We start from the raw sequence: 17,075 nt of genomic DNA on the forward strand, positions 1-17,075 counted from the left end.
AGCGGTGCCGAAGCAAAGCCATTTAAAGCCCACCACTACTTTGGCACAGGCAACATGAAAAGCCAACCCAACAAACACACACCAAATAAATTCAATGCACCGTTAGGGAAATCCAGCACAAAGCTGTCTGAATATCTGATCTGGATTTTTTCCTAAGTGAATTCCCCTCAGACATGTTCGTGCCCTCTCTCCTGTCTGCCTTCCATAAACATTCACATCGCCAAGTTTTACTGGCACAAACAGCGGCAGAAAGTAGCTTTCAAAGTTGCATGGACAAGTATTTGGGGAAACTAAATATAAAATTTGCGCTGTGCAAATATTCATGCCAGGCATGCAGGAGTGTGCAGCCAGTAAGGCACAGGAACAATATCACGGGGTGGATAAAGGCTCACCGGGGGAAGCTCTTCATTCAAGCCATAGCTTTTAAAAAGTCACAAGTATTCTCTCCCCCCAATACATATCACATATAAAAGTCACAGCCACTTTGCATCTCTGCCATAAGCAAGAAGAGGCTACAGATGTCAGAGAAATTTGTTGCATTATTAGTTCAGCTGTAACTGAACGCTAAACAATGACTATATAAAGTTCATATAAAGTTGTATATTTAGGCTCAAATTCAGCACATGCCTCATTTTACCATCGAAGCAGCCCCATTAACTTCAAAAGGATGTCTTCCCTGTTTAAAAGCACGTCCTTAGGAGCCTTGTGAATCCGAGCCTAAAAGCACAACATTTATACGAGGTTCTTGGCTTCTCATGAAATTACACCCCAACAAACAACTCCATAAAAGCCTATAGCAGCCACGAGCTCTTCTTCCTTAGAGAGATCACAATTTTCTTTTAGTCTTTGCTCATTTGATCAATTTGTTTGTAAATACTTTTATGCCAGAGGCTTGAACCACAGGAGATCACAAAACACATGTGAATGTCTTCATAGCAAAGAAAACATATACACTCACGTACATATGTGTGTGTGTATATATATATACACATGCGACTACCCGCTCGGGCGATCAAGTCTGCTTGGACATGACCAGTAATAACCAAGGAATAATTTGGATAAGATTGACAGTCCTGGTTATAAGGCAGAACCGCAGAGCTCACCCCACCCCAGCAGCGCTGCTGTTGAGGATGCAGCGTTTCCCGACACCTCGCAGGTAAACGCTGCTATTGCTTGTGATACCTTAATACAGATATCATTTAATTGCAGGTAGTTCTCTGCACGCCACACGCTCAGAAGGTCCAAACCCACAGCTTTGGATCGCGCAGGAGCTTAAGCAAAGCCAGCGCTTCGCAGGTGATAAATGCCGGAGAAAACGTAGAGCTAGAAGGGAGAAGGGAGCATCTCAGGCATCGCTCCGTCCCCTCGCCGTGCAGCACCTCTGTGCCCCTTATTCTGCACCTCATCCGCAGCTCCCAACCCCTTGTCCATGCGCGCTCCCGAAATTCCCAAACAATTTGATGAACCTTTCGCCATGAGCACTAAATGCAACGGCTCTCAACGCAGCTAAGAGCTAAAAAGTAGAGGGACAAGTAACTCCTCAGGACCTGCCAGCCTGTGCCCCCCAGCGTCCACCCCCTCCTTCGGGGCAGCAGCCGCCTCCGTGGCAGCGTGCGGGCGAAGGGGCTGGACCCAGGGCTGAAACCTCCCGGGGGTGAGCTGGAGGATCCAAATCTCCAGAAATAAGAAGGAATCCCGACAGTTAGATTTTTCAAGAGTGCTCAGCACATCAGGCGCTAATCGCTTCTGAAAACGGAGCTTTTATTTAGACGCTTAAACGCAAGTTGGAAAAATCTGGCTCCAATTGTGGGTGAAAATCTGGCCCTGAGAGCCCTTTTTTTTTTTTTTTTTTTATTCTCTTCCCTTTTATTTGGCTCTAGATCACAATTCTCCTGTCTCTTTTACACTCCGGTCCGGGAGGCTGCTCCCCCAGGATCTCCACTTTTAACCTTGTAAAAAAGGAAACTGCAGCGGGACCTTTGTCGGAGTCAAAACTTTCTTCTTTTTGTGCAAATCAATTTCCCTGTAATCTCAAGTGCTGTTTACACATCGCAATACCCCCGGACCGTGCGGGATTTGCATCTCGCCGCGCGCTGCGTGGAGCCCTGCCAGCTCCCAGCGGTTCCTGGTGCACGGGGCTGCTGCTGCTTTTATTATAGGTGGACCGTGTTCATAGCATCTTAAAGTCAACCTGGTGGCTTACTCTTAAAAATAAAGCGTGGACCTAGTTCTGCCGGGGATGCCCCATGGATTAGGGTTTTGTTTTCTCAAACTAGTTTGCTCCGTACGGACCAGACAATTACAGTAGCCAGAAAAGTGTGAAATTTCAGCTCTGACCATGTCAGGGCTCCCAAGTGTCAGTTACAATAAAATAAATGACCCATTTCCTGATGGATCGCGAGGGCTCCTCCGAGACGGACAGACAGATTTTTTATGTTTGTTTATTTTCTCTTTTTTTTTTTTTCCTGACGGGAAGGCTGCGCTCCCCTGCTCTTTCGCATCAGGAGGTGGGAGCGGAGTAGGGATGCTCTCGCCCCCGTGCCGCTGCCCTGGCAGTGCCATCCCAGCTGCTCCCATCCCGTCCCCGGCACCGTCCCCACCGACGTCCCCTGCTCCCTCCCCGCCGAGCTCCGCCAGCTCCTGGCCCCCCGCTTCCAGCCAGAATCTCAATAAACTGTCCCCCCACTCTTCGGGTTTATTAGCCTCCTTGGGGAAGCTCCCATGCAGGGGCTGTAAAGGCAGCCGGAGTGGGCTCGACTCGAGCCAACAGCACAGGGAGGATGAATGGTTTCCCAGAAGCACTTCCCAACACACACAGACCACCCGGGTACCCCAAAGCCTCCCCTCTGAACAGGCACCGGCACCCAAAAGCCACAGTGATATCAAAACACAGCTTGCTTCGCTTCAGACGCTCCTAAAACTAAGCCAAACCCCAGGGAAGGGAACGAGAGTCGGGCAGTGTCCTGTACGGAAAGGGCTGGCAGGAGCCAGAAACAGGCTGCAGGACCCCAACCCTCATGAGACCCTTTCCAGAAAGCCCCTTCCATTGCTAACTCTGTCCAGAGGAGAAAACCAAGCGGGTTTCAATTAAAGCATGATTTTTCTTTTAAATCTATATATACTTAAAACCATGAAGACCGCTCCAGCATCTATCTTCAAGAGCGGGCTATGGACACTGGACTTAAACCAATGTGGAACTGGTTTGCACTCCCCTTCAGTGGGTTACTCCATCAGAAGCAGAAAACACACACTGGTTTTAAGAAAACCAGCTTAAAACAACACCTTACATTAACTTTCCCGCAGCTTCCCAGGGGCACTACCAACACACGAGTGGTGTAAAACCTCCAGCCTGCTTTGGTCTGAGACATCTGCCCTCGGCTCAGGGCAGGACTCAGGTGGGGAGGGACCTCCCAAGGTCACTTTGGCCAACCCCAACGTTCCCCCAGCCCGTCCCCTCCGCAGGGACACTGGTCTCGACGCTGCCCAGGTAGAACATCTCACGGTTCACCAGAAAACATGCAACGACGGGGACAGACAGAAGGATGGAGATGCATGGGCAGCCCCCCAGCACCTCTCGCAGAAACAAGGAAAACCTTCCGGCCGAAACCCCTGCAATCCCCGCCGGCTCCGCGATCTCCAGGATAAACTTGCAATTTTCAGGTAAACTCCAACAAAGATTTCTGAGCTGAATTCCCCACAGGGTTTGCACGTTTACTGGTAATGAGCAGACGACCTGGGAAGGCAGCTGGCATTAAACCACCCCACACATCTCTGGAGTGGACAACCACCCCCGTGGGTCTGGGCTTCTCGTTTCATAAAATATAGGTTAAGAAAAACTTTCCTGGCGAGCAGACTATTCCCTAACTGCCTCTGCAACACTCCTCGTGCCTCTCCCTGCAGCGGCTAAAAGCCGTCCCAAGCGGATGCAGGACGATGTAGGACATCAGCCCCGTCACCGATGCATTTTTCTCCTGTGCCGCTTGTTTTCTTAAATTTTTTAAACTTTGCTGGGCGAGTGCATTTTTACCCCCCCAGGTACTCAGTGCAGGACCCTCCCAGATCATTTCCACGTTGCAAACCGGGCAGAATAAGAATTTAAAGGTGCACAAAGGCTCAAACCCATCGGTCAGCGAGGAGCCTGGTAGTGAGGAGGACGGGCAGACCTTGCAAACTACTTCTGCTGGTTCCTCCCCACTGTCCCCTGGTTTATCGGGGTCCACCCAGCAGCTGGGAGCCCCTCTCACCCACAAACCCAAAGAGGCAGCTGGCAATGCTGTTCAGAAGTGGGTGATTTAGGAGCGCACACCCTCGCTTAAGCTTTTAAATGCCTCCGGTCATGGTGAAAATGAGAGTTTTCACCTAAAACTTTTGAAAAGCTCCTCTCCGGTGAAAAAAAAAACCCAAACAAAAACAAAACCCCAAAAACCCAGAAAAGTCTCTGCAACCTCTTTAAAAGGCTTTTTTTCAGAAGAAACCTGCAACCTTCAGGTTTCAGGCTCCTCAATTTTTCAGTTTTCTCCTACTCCCCTCCTTAATTTTTGGGAAGGGGGAGACACCAGCATCCCCTGGGGGCTTCCCTACACATTTAGGCTTTAGGCTCTCACTTCTCCCCATCAAAACTGTTCTATAAAACCAGGGGCATCATTAAAAGAAGCAGAAAAAAACCCCACCTTCCGCCTGCATCGACAGAGGCACCTTCCATTCCTAAATCCAGCAAATCTGGAAGGCAGCGGAAGGGCAGGTGCTGGAGCCGGTGACCCCGGCGGGGAAAAGGGGCTGGAGACATTTCCCCCTGCTCCAGCCTGGAGCTGCAAACCCCTGGGCCAACCTTGGGCCATCCTGAGCAGCCTGAACTCTCCCCAAAACCCTCCCAGTAACTCTGGAAAACATTAACATCACTGGGGGCTTGGGCTGGGGGGGCAAAAATCTCCATTTATATTTTTTTTTTTTTTAAATTCTGAAAGGTCTCAATTTTCAAAGCGAGTACTTTAACCCCAACTTCCCTTAGCCATATCTCTGTTTGCTTGTTTTTTTAACCTAAAAGGCAAAGATAGAAACAAATTCAACTGGAGAAGCGGATTCAGTCCTAGCAATTGCCACCGAGGTTCTCTAGGGAATTCAATTTATTCTTTTCTTCTGAATTTAAAAATCGTCAAACTGTTAACAAAGGGCATCTACACAGGATGGGCTCCATCTTCTACAGGTTCAAAACTTGAAGCTACAAGGTTTACAGTTAAATTGCAATTTCTTGGACATATTTGCCCGTTATGGCTCCTATGTGGAAAGAGGGAAATAAAGGCATTTCTCTCACTTCAGGCTACAAATTGGTAAATATATTCTTTCTCCCAGATATGTTAAAATTGATTAAATTATCTCAGTTTTAAACCTCATGGATTAAATTTACAGGCAAATTATTAATTATTAGTTTAATGACAAATTATTTCTAGTTTTTCTAGCTGGAAATCATCAAAATGTATTAATTTCCAAATGACTACACTTCTCAGAGGTGTAAAATCAGTAACAGAGAGCTCTCAGCTCAGAGCTGGGGGCTCACAAAAATAAAGCAAAGAACTCCTCCAGATTATGACCCTTTTTGGGAATCAAAAAAGTAGTAACAAACCAAATCCCATTAAACTCAACATCCTCAGAAAGGAGCATTCATCCTGCCTTTCAATTTTCAAGCCCTGCTGCAAACAAGGGTGTTGCTAATTTTTTTTTTAATGATACTATAACTTGTAAACAGACTTGTTTTAAGGGGACGAGAATGATCTTAAGACTGGATTAAAAGCATATTCTATCTCAGCATTCAAGACAGCGCCTTTATTTTACATGGAAAAGAACTACCAAACTTTTTTCAGTTCAATTTTCAGATAATCCAACCACCAGGAGGGAAAAAGGCACATTTTTTGATTAATGCTGACAAACAAAGAAATCACACTCGCTGTTATCAAAAATTTTAAAATATTTCGTTACGAACAATTAATTGCACAATTATGCACACACAAAGAGAACATTTCTCCCGTGTGAAAACATTAATTTGACAAAGACCAGGGGAAAAAAAAAGCCAATTTTAAGATTTCTCCATCCATTTCTATGCACTACACTAAATCCTCACGTCATTAACAACATTTAATAATTCCCACCTCCGCTCGGGAGCACACGGACCCTCAAAACCTATGAGTTGCTTGTGAATGACCTCTACTTTAAAATACCCTTTTAGTTTTAAGTCTATGGGCTGTTATCAGCCCAAATCCCTCTTCCCCCCCCAATTACTTGGTTTCATTCTCTCTGGTCGACTCACTTCCACATTCCTCATATTTGGAATGTCTGCTTGATGGATTCACTTTTTTCCCCCTCACCCCTCCTCCTCTCTTCATTCATTCATTCTTTCGACCCCATCGACTCCGGGCTTTTCAGCTTCCCAGTTCCAACCCCCCCAAACCAATCCTTAATCTTAAGTAGGAAAAGGGAATTATTTTTTTTCCTTAAAGAATCGTTTCTTTTTTAACCTGCTGAAGAATAAAGCATGCAATAATTTTTAAGATTTTTTAAAAATCCTCTTAAGTTTCTCCAAGTTTTTCTATCAGCAAAGTTAAAGAAAAAGTAACTCCCAAACAGCAATGAGATACTTTAAACAAATCTAAACTAACTTTAAAACTCAGGTTTTTTTAATGAAACGACATTTATCAGCACTGACTTTTCTTTACAGTCTAATACTTCTGAAGTATTTCGTTAAAATGGTTCCCCATGATCATTAACATAATTTGCAGCTTTAAGTGTTATTTGAGGAATCACTGTAATTAAACAACTCTAAATCAGTTTATCCTTCTTGGGTATTTTGGTGCAGCAGCTACACACACCAATCACTCTTTCTTGTGCCATATTAACACATTCAGTATTTTTTAATTAATTTCTATGATGAGTTTAGGGACAGGAGAGATTTTAAAGAAGGAAATACACCAGCAGGAAAGATTTATTTACAACATGCAATTTCACCGGACACATTCATTTCTAAAAACACCCCGATCAGTTTTCCTGAGCGTTCCTATTTGCACTTTCACAGAGAAGAAAACACAACCAAAAAGCCAACTTTTTTTATTTTATAAATTAGCTGGGAAGCGCACCAATGCTCATGACTTGTTTTCCCACATTTCTGAAGGAAAGAAAAAAAAAATTAATATCAGGTTTAGGGGGGAGGGGGAGGTTGTTTGGTTTAGATCCCACCAAACCCATCTGATTTTGTCCTCACTGCTCACACTTAATTAACCATTTCCTGTTCTATGTGCCTTTAAACTGGAAAATCCAGTCTTAAAAACAAGCAGAAAGGAAAGAAGAAGGAAAAAAAAAAAAAATAAGTCGCCTTTGAGGCAGCCCCCCCCCCCCATCATCTCAGCCCGGGGGGGGGGGGGGGGGGAAGCAAAATACACCAAATTACCCCCAAAAGCTCTTTGGGGGCCAACAACCTGCCAAGTTTACAAGCAGCTGCCAAAAAGTTGCCTTTTTCCGACCCAGAAACACAAACTATTTCCCCAAAGTGAGACAAAGTAACTGCGGCCGCTGCCCAGGCCGGCGAGGGGACACCCCCCCCCCCCGACCCCCCCAGCCCCTCCGCGCCCGCGCAGCTCCCGCAGCGATCAACAGCGCAAGCGGCTCCTGTCGCTTTAAACGCAGCACCCGAGAGGAAGGGGGGGGGGGGGGCCTCATTTTAACCCCCCCCAGCCCCCCCAAAAGGGGTTTAGCAGCTAAACGCAAGGCACAGCACGTTTTAAGGCGATCCAGGAGAAATGCAAACCAACCTTCCTTCCACCTATTGTAAAGTTTTCCCCCCCCCCAGCATTTCTTTGAATTACAGACGCCAAAGAAATATTCCCATTTTCAGTGAATTTCTCCCCGCGCGCTCTTGGGGGACAGGATCTGCTCCCCCCAACCTATTGATTATCCAGCAGTATTAAGGAAAGAAAAAAAAATATAGAGGGTTTTTTTGAGTGTTATTATGTTACCCTTCATAGCGTAATTGCCTTTCCAATAACACCCCTTCGCTCACTGATATTTAAGCCACAGCAAGTCACCCAGCGCTGTAACGAGCACTATCGATCACCCCGCCATGAGGTGCTAAAAAATAAATAATCATAATAATAATAATAATAATAAAATCTCGGCTAGGAAATTATGAAATGGATTTGGGTTTTGCCTTTGGGCTCAGCCCCTGCCGGGGGGAGCCCGCTCTGCCACAGCCAGGGCTGCAAAGTTTGGCAGTCCCCTCGAGCGAGAACAAGGGGGTGACCCCAAAAATGGGCTCCCACCGCCTAGCCGAGGGGGGGGTTCGTCAAGAGACGAAGGAACTGGGAGAGTTTGGGGAGGAAGAGTTGGCTTCGCCTCCTCCCTCCGCGCCCGGGCGTTGAAGTAACCGCCTCGTCACGTGGCTGACGCGGGTTTCGGGCTGCGCGATCCAACGTGGACTATTTGGGGTTGGGGACTAACTCGCCCTCAGCCCGGGCGGCCTCCCCTTGAGTTGGGGGCACTAGGGGGGGGGATGTCTCTGTGAAAAAAAAAAAATAAAATAAAATACTCTTTATATTTCATCTATAACCCCCAACGGGGCTGGGGAGCGCGGTGCCCGGGGCTGCTCCGGCGTCCTGCACGCCAGCCCGGCGCGCAACAACAAAGGGCCAAGAAGATGGAGAGGGCCGGGCTGGGCAAGGCCGCCAGCGGCGGGCGAAGACGCTTGGCAGGTAGATGGAAACTGCCAAGAAATGCAGTTCTTGCCCCAAAACAAAAGTTGCCGGTGGGTAGGAGCTAGGCCAGTGCCCCTCACTCGCCGGGTTTTAAATCCCTCCCCGGCATGGTATGGTGAGACCAGCCCCATGGTTGGGTGTTTTTTTTTTTTTCTTTTCTTTTCTTTAAGTCCTCACCATCAAATCCCAGCAAATTTCACTTTTTTTAAAAAATGGTTTTGTTTGTTGTTGGTTTTTTTTTTAATTTTACAGTTCTCTTGGAAAACAAAAGATTTCGCCCATTTCGCAGCGGAGGAGCTGAGCAAGGCTGGGAAATTCTTCCAGTGCCACAAGTTTGAAAATCCCAACCCAAAACGCCTCAGCCATCCATCACCTTGGGCGAGCTGCTGGATAATTGTTTAACCATTTCTTTTTTAAAAAAAAAAAACTTGCTCACAGAGGAAGTTTTCTTTAAAAAAAAAAAAAAGAAATTAAACGTTGATCCTCAAAACTGCCTCTCACCTCGCTGGGGACGTATCTAAAGCCAAGTCACCAACATCTCTAATTTTACATGCACATATTTGGGTATAATTTTTTGCCTCCTTTATCTTACGTTAATTTCCCTCCCCCCCAACAGAAATTTTAAAAAAAAAATTAAAAAAGAAATTAAAACACTGTATTACCTTTGCTTTTTAGGTACTGAATGTTCAATCTCTAGCTGTTTTCCATGAAGCTCCACTTTCCCTAAAAACAAAATGTGTCTGTTTTTTAAAATCTGGGTGGAGTGGTCAGAAAGCTTTGGATAACATACTATCACGTGAAACCTCGCAATTTAATTCAAATTACGACGAACTACGCACAAATACATTTTCCGATTCCTTTACAAGTGCATTTTATTAAATATAAGACTGGCTTCAAATGGGAAGCGGTGGGAGGGAGTGGTGAGTTAGCTGTCTGGACAATGTTGCTTAGGAATATTTAATTCCTTAGTTCATCCTGCTTTGAGTGAAAGAAAATGAGGAATAATATTTTGAGACCAATTCTTCGCCTTTATTTAATTCCGCCTTGTTTAATCCCTGCAAGAAGTCCTTCGGGTAGATTTCTTCCCCCCCATTAAAAGGCTCAAAAATTGTAACTCCATGGCAGAAATGGATTTCTCTTTGAAAATGGAGTGGGTTTCTTTGCTGCTGGGTTATTATGATGATTTTTTTTTTGGAGGAGGGAGAAGAGGGGAAGAGCCCGGCGGGAGGCGGGGGGAGCCCGGACGGGGGGGGGGGGGGCGGAGGAGGGGGGGGGAAATTCAAATATTTTAAAAATTATCTGCTTCCCGGGGAGCTTTTTCTCTCCCTGCGAGCAGCATGGCGACCTTCGCGCTACTCCACACATCACATGCCCCAGGAAACCCAGTTTCAAATCAAAATGGCCAAAGTCCCAGCCCACCCGCCCGTGCCGCGACGGGACCCCCGCGCCGAGCCCCGCCGGGGCGGCCGCCCCGCAGCCTGCAGGGAGGGGAAGCGGGGGGGGGGGGCAGCCCACGCAGGGCGGGGGGGGGGGGGGGGGGGCTGCGTGGGGTGTGGGGGGCCCCGCTTTTTCCTCCCCCCCCCCCCCCACGCTGCTTTTTGGGGTTTTTTTGGCAGCGCTGGGGAGGGAAAGCGGGGTCCCACCCCGCCGCCCGCTGATGCAAGCCCCGACGGGGCGCAACGGAGAGGGGGGGGGCCCTGCGTTTAGGGCGGGGGGGGGGGTGGGGGAGCTGAGCCCCGGCGGGGGGGGGGAGGGGGGGGGTCCTGCAGCTCTCCGGGGAGAGGGAGAGGGGAGGGGAGGGAAGGCGAGATAACGCCGCTTACCCGAAAAAGTTTCGATGGCTTTCATGGCCCACTGCTCGTCGGGGCAGTCCACAAAGGCATAGCCGGACTTGACCAGGAACTGCCCGCTGAAGGAGATCTTGTGGTCGTTGAAGACTTTCTCCAAGTCGGCCGGAGTCACGTTCTCGTTTAGGTTCCCGATGTATAGCTTGTTCATGGTGGCGGCGGCGGTGGTGGCGGTGGTGGGGGGGGCGGCGGCGGCGGCGGCGGCAGCGGCGGGCGGGCGGCGGCGGCAGCGGTGGCGGCGCGCCGGGGCTCGGAGCGCGGCTCCCGGGGGGCTCCACCGTGCGCCCGCGCCGTCGGGCTCCGGCCGCGCTCTGCCGCCCCACAGCCGGGCCGGGGGGCTTGGCTTGGCGGCTTTTCTTTTTTAACCCCCCTCTTTTTTGAGGTTGGTTTTTTTTCCCCCCTATTTTTTCTTTTTTTTTTTTCTCCTTTTTTTTGGTGGATTTTTTTTTTTTTTTTTTCCCTTTGGGGAGGAGGGGGGCGGCGGCTGCTGGAGGAAGGGATGGGGGGGGGGGGTGGAAGGGATGGGGGGGGGTGGGGGGTTCCTAGGGGAGGGGGCGGCTCCGGCGGGTGGCGGCGGCGGGCAGGGCGGTGGCGCCGGCTGCGGGGGCCCCCAAGTCGGCGGAGTGGCACTGGAGTGTCACCGGACGCCTCTCGGCAGCCGGGCACCGCCTCTAAATAAAACCGACCTGGAAAATGAGTGAAAATGTTTGCTGGAGGAAGCCACGTGGTGATGCGGGAGGGCCCGGCCCCCGGGGGGAGGGGCCGGGGGGGGGGGAGGGGGCGGCCGCCACTTATTTATTTATTTTAATTTAAATACTACGTTATTTACCTCCGCGCACACCCCCCCCTCTTCCGAGCGCGGAAGGGGGGGGGGTGGGTGGGGGGGGGGGGGGCGCATCCACCCCTGTCCCGTGTGGGTGTCCCGTGTCCCCCACCCTCCTCCGCCCAGCCCCGTCCCGTCGGAGGCACTTTCCCATCTGCTGCAGCCCCCCGCCCCCACCGCGCCCCTCCCCCCACCGCGCCCCTCCCCCACCCCTTTCCCCCGGTGCCTCAATGGGATTTTTCTGGGTGTAAAAAACTTCGGCATCAAAGGGGCCGGGAGGTCCCCTGGCGCCAGGGGATTGGGGATGGGGGGGGGGGGGGTGAACGGCCCGCCCGCCCCCCCGGGGCTAGCCCGGCCCGGCGGGGCGGCTGGGGGAGCCCCCCCGGGGGGGGGGGGTGTATTGTCCCCGGCATTGTTTTAAGCCCTTCATGTGCAGCCCCGCGGAAGCCTTCGGGGAAGAGGGGGGGGGTGGGGGGGGCTCCTCCCGGCACAAAAGGGCCCCACGGTGGAGGCGGGCCGTTCCCCGACGGGGCCGGGGCTGGGCTGGGAAGGGGGGGGATAGCGCCCCGTCGGCAAAGCAGCGTGTGCGGAGCAGCCCCCACCCCCCCACCCCCCGCAGCCCTCCCCTTCCCTCCCCGCCTGCCTTTTCAGGAGACTTTTATTTTTAGGCTCAAGATGGGTTGAAAATAGCAACGAGCCCCCCCCTCCCTCCGCCCCCCCGCCCCCATTGCACCCACCCTCCCTCCCCCCGCCTTCCATGCCTCCCCGACGGGGCGGGCGGGGGAGCCCCGGTGCGCCCGGGGGGCTCGGCCCGGGATGCTGCCGGGCGGGGAGGGGCAGGGGCGGCCGCTGCTCCCCCCCCCCCCCCCCCCCCCCCCCCGCCGGGCTGCAAGTAGAGGCACGGTCCGGCCCCTCCGCGCCTGCAATTAAATGTAACGCTCCCCAGGAAAACTCGCTCCCGCCTGCCCCGCCCGCCGGGCCAGGGGCTCCGCTCCGCACCCCCCACCCCCCCCCCCCCCCGCCTCCTCCTCCTCCCCGGGAAAAATTTAAAAAAAAAAAAAAAAAAAATAAATTCCCGAACAGAAGATTTTTTGCCCATCGAGGGAAAGGCTCGGCTGAGGGCTTTCCGGGCGCGGCTCTCCCGCGCAGCTCCGCGCTCCCTGCGCGGGCGCGCAGCCGGCTCCGCGCCACCTCCCCCCCCCCCCCTCCCCCGCCACCTTTTTGGGGTGACCGCGCTGCGGGGCCGGGCCCCTGGGCTGGGGGGGGGGGGCAGCCGGGACCCCCAGCACGGCTGGCAGATTTGGGTTGTTCCCTCGGTGCTACACAGATGGGATGCGCTGTGTTCTAGTGCTAAATATTTTTTATTATTAGCGAAATATTTTTTTATTATTATTTTTCTCCCGGCTGAGGAAGAGCCACGCGGAGAATTTGTTAGTAAATAAATTTGCTATTACTCGGGAATCAAAAGTTGTGTAAACCTTAAGAAATAGATGCACGTGCCCGAGGACATTTGTGTGTGCTCTGTGCTACAGCCTCCTAGGAAACTCATTAAAATGAATGATAAAAATCCTGGGAAATGGTCATTTAAAGCAAAAAGCCTTTAGCTTTCCCTCCTGTATCCGATCCATTCTGTTATCCCGGGATCTTTGCCTTAAAAACATGTAGATGCTGCTCACCAGGGAAAGTTTGGTTCCCATCCTTCCAGCTGCATTACTTGGCTCTCCTGAAAGTACCAAACCAAATTAGCCAGAGGAGTCTTTGTAGGAGCACTGCTGCGTCCATGTGCGTGTTTCTGAGCTTTCCAGGGTGTAATCCAAGCTCAAAATTCACAGGTGAAAAGAAGAGAGCAATGAAATTGGGAAATAAATTTCCTGCAGCTCAGAAAGTGCACTTCAAGCCTTCCCTGGCTGAAAACTTGAGCATGCACCTTCCTCCACTGATACGTGTCCCCCACAAACACAGCTAAAATAAATGATCCACTATCTGCTTCGGATCTATTTCTAATCTCAACCAGAATACTTCGGTTGTTGCTTTTATTGGTTTACCCAGTACCTTCCCCATGTAACATAATCCTTTGCAATAATGAAATGAAGGAAACCAACCTAAAAAAAAAAAAAAAAAAAAAAAGGAAAAAAAATCCAAACAAAGAGGGAAGTCTTCAATTTAGATCTGAAACAAGAAAGGCTATCAGTCAACCTCCCTCCTCTCGCTGGAGCATTCCAGATGCAAGGTATTTAGAGAATGCAAACAGCAGAGACTAAATCATTGATCTGCTGGGGGGTAATAGAGCTGCACTCACCCCTGTGCAGGAGCTGGGGGGAGAGGGCTGCCCCCCCAAACCCCAACTGCCCCTGCCCAGGCTGAGCCAGGGCAAAACCAGCTCTGCAAAATTCCCCCCCAAAGGGAAACAGTTCTCCCCTCGCTGATTTAAATGTTACCAGCAACTGCAACAGAAATCCAGTGGGATTTCTGGAGCCAGGGAAGGGCTGAGCAACAGTTTGCACCCGGGCACTGTCACTCGTAAAACCCTGCGGCCTTTTTCCTCCCCTAGGATTTTCTTAAATTGGGTTGTAGTTTTAAAAATCACTCTGAGGAGTCCATTTTTGTGAGTGTGAGTTTACAAACATTTTCAAATTTTACTGCCCCGCTCTCCCATCAACGTGAAGCTGCTTCCGATTTAATACATAAAATCTGATTTGGGCAAAATTTGTTGGTTTTTTTTTTAAAGATTTAAATCTCTGAATCAGGCAGAAATGGTCTTAATGAGTTTTTACAATTTATCTACAAGTTCAAATAGTTATTGTTGCCACTTAGGAGTTTGGGGAAATTTCTTAAGGGAGAAGGTTGAAGCTGGGTGGTAAATAATGCAGCTAAGATTTCACTGAAATGGGGCTTTGATACAAAAGGGTGTAATTACTGCAGTCTGCTGAAGTGTTGTTGATCTGAGGCAGAAAATATCTAAAATAGAAATAATTTTTTATGACAGATTAACAGTAAACAAGAACAGATTATATTCTGTTCTTTTTCTGCCAGTAATCATTTGAATCTTTCTTTAATTTGTTTTTTGGTGTGGTTTTTTTTTTAATCTCTGGTGATATCACTAGTATTTAATTTGGACAACATTGAAGATGCATTTAGAAACCCCAGAAACTTGGAAAAAAACTTCATTTTTGAAAGTTTGAAAATATGTATTAATTACTATCTAATAAATATGGGCTGAAAGTTTTCAGTAAAATACACAGGTCATAAAGGAAAAAAAATAAGAATTTTGTTTTCACAGAATCTGTTTCAATCAAATCCTAACTAGCAGAAATAATCTGGATATGGAGCAAGCCTGTCCTTAAAACATAGGTGAGAATTCAACAGAATAAGAAGAGTGAGGGTTACAGTTGGGAAATATTTCCTTTTACTTAAGTGGAATCCCAGTTTAAACCACCTTTTGTTCAGTTTTTATTATGTGGAAAATATTCATGACTGGAAAAAGCAGCTCATATCTAAGAAGATCCAGTTGATTAAAGCTCATGTTGATAACTTTGTTAAGAATCAAACTTGCTATCAAGTTAATAGTTTGCTTTAAAACAAAATTAAGGTTTGAAGTAGATTATTAGTAATCCCCTGATTCTCTGTGCATTTGAAACCCCATCTTGGCATTTAAATGATGTTTTGTTCGAGCTCAGGAGCAGGGGAGCATCCCCAGCCCCAAGGAAGGGGCTGAGCAATGGGAAATGCCCCTCTGCTCCCTGAAGGCTGGGAGGTTCAGAAGCAGCAGTGCTGAAGATGGAAATGGTTAAACCTGCAACTTGCTCGAAGATCTGCCTATTCCCTAAACATTTTAGTGCTTCAGTTAAAAACAAAGCAAATACTGCAATAAACTCTGGCTTCAAAATCAACTCCCATCCTGAAAAATCCTTTAGTTCTGGTACTAAAAAGCTGGAGTCTCTTTAAAACAAACCCAACAGAAAACCACAACCAAACAACTATTTGCTTCTCCTCTACATCTGCTGCTCTGCAGTTGCTGGGCTCCCACCAGGGCAGGGTGCTCAGCTCCGCTCAGGGCTGGGGCTGGTTGCGCTTCCCAGATCTCCTGGAGCAACAACCTGAATTCTCCGCTGGGCTTTGCGAACACACAGAGAAATGTTCAAATTGCAACCAAACAAAGCTGCTTTGCATGATTTATTTTCCCCCCACAATGGAAATGGTTCAGTTTGGGGTTTTCTGTCCTTTTCTTTGGGTAAGTGGTAAACTCTAACTGCGAGGAAAGGAAAATACTTAGCGGAATGAGCCCTGAACTGTTGTTGTTCAGACAGTCCCTTTAATTTTCGATTTTTCCCCCAAATGAATATGCCACCACTTCTTTATAGCAGACCTTTCTAACCTGTCAGTTTAGTTTTTCGTCCTCAAAAATCACCCTGAGCAGCTGGACAGATAGCTGGAGCAGCCATTTCTCCTACGGGTGGCTGGAGCGGTGGGGGAAAGTTTTGGTCTTGGTACACTGATAAACTAAACTAACGTATTTGAGAAAGCATCGTGGGGGATGAATCCTGCCGTTGCTGAACTCCCCCTGACCTTATTTCAAGTAGGAGCTGCTCTTTTGAACCCCCCTCCAAACATTTGCAGCACTTATAAAGCACAGATTAAAAGTTTTCCTTTCAGTAACTGTAGGTATTTGTATCAGATTTCCTCCAGTCTGAAATAAATGCATTTATATCAGATTTATGCTCCGCGAGTACAAATTTGGGGGCCCTATAATTTCGAGTCACCGTTTAAATCCCCCAAAGAACAGCGGGCTCTCCAGCACTCACTGCTTTTCATCCCTCCACTTTTTAAACTCCCTGTAGCAGGAGGCAACGAAAGGCTCAGCCACTAATACCATTGCATTTATGCCTAATTCTTTATACCCAAAACAAGTGTAACCCGGGAGGTGGGAAGCCGCACAGCAACACATTCTCTTGTGGGTCACTTTAAAAAATATAGGTCATTTCACAATCGAAACCTTGACCCATACCCCACCGCCTGCGCCGGGGCACCCCCACCGCTGGGCTGCTGGAAAGGTGATGTTAGGAGAGCAGTGAGGGCACGAGATAGAAATAATTCCACATTACTGAACCAGCCACTTGGGCAGGCGCCTTGCCGTGGACCGGGTTGTCTAGTTTCTCGTCCTGCTGGTACATACTTGGGATTTAGCGGGACTGATTATTTCCTCTCCTTTCCTGCAGCTCCACCGCTCTAATCTCCCCAGCTGGTTAGTTCTGGCTCTATCTTTGCTGGAAGAGGGAATAAAGGATGGTTTTCACATTAAGATAGCTGCCGCAAAGTAAAGTGCTAACAGGTAAAGCACAGGTAGTTTTAATGCTAGAGCAAGTCCGGATCATCTCCCCAGCCTCTGGAAGCAGTGACAGTGCTCACCATGCAGAGGTAAAAGTTGCGGTTGTGAGATTTTTATATGCAGCTTGGTGGTCCAAATAAATCTTCCCCGCACGGATGTTACAGGTGCCGCCGTGGGCTTTTTGTTACAGCAGTTACTGTCTTGTAGGTCCCTGCTCCGGGGGGGGGGGTACGACAAGCATTTAAGAAAAAAGAAACAAGCAGAGCACACAACAAGGAGAAGCCCGTACTCTCCATGTTTTGTGGTTCCCATTTTTAGTTGTTGTGGGGGTTTTTCTCCCCAAA

At 49.0% G+C, this 17,075-nt stretch overlaps 1 protein-coding gene across 3 annotated transcripts in view; it reads right to left on the reverse strand.

The window, feature by feature from the left end:
* IGF2BP1 (insulin like growth factor 2 mRNA binding protein 1) overlaps nucleotides 1-10,733 on the reverse strand; it is a 29,620-nt gene extending 18,887 nt beyond the window's left edge. For all 3 annotated transcript variants that reach the window (XM_050911720.1, XM_050911718.1, XM_050911719.1), the window contains exons 1-2: nucleotides 10,559-10,733; nucleotides 9,398-9,458 (exon numbers count right to left, since the gene is read on the reverse strand). In XM_050911720.1, coding sequence (XP_050767677.1) covers nucleotides 9,398-9,458; nucleotides 10,559-10,733 — 236 coding nt within the window. The remainder of the gene's footprint in view (nucleotides 1-9,397; nucleotides 9,459-10,558) is intronic.
* Nucleotides 10,734-17,075: the final 6,342 nt, after the last annotated feature.

This window comes from Gymnogyps californianus, chromosome 28, assembly GCF_018139145.2.
Source record: "Gymnogyps californianus isolate 813 chromosome 28, ASM1813914v2, whole genome shotgun sequence".
NCBI lineage: Eukaryota > Metazoa > Chordata > Aves > Accipitriformes > Cathartidae > Gymnogyps > Gymnogyps californianus.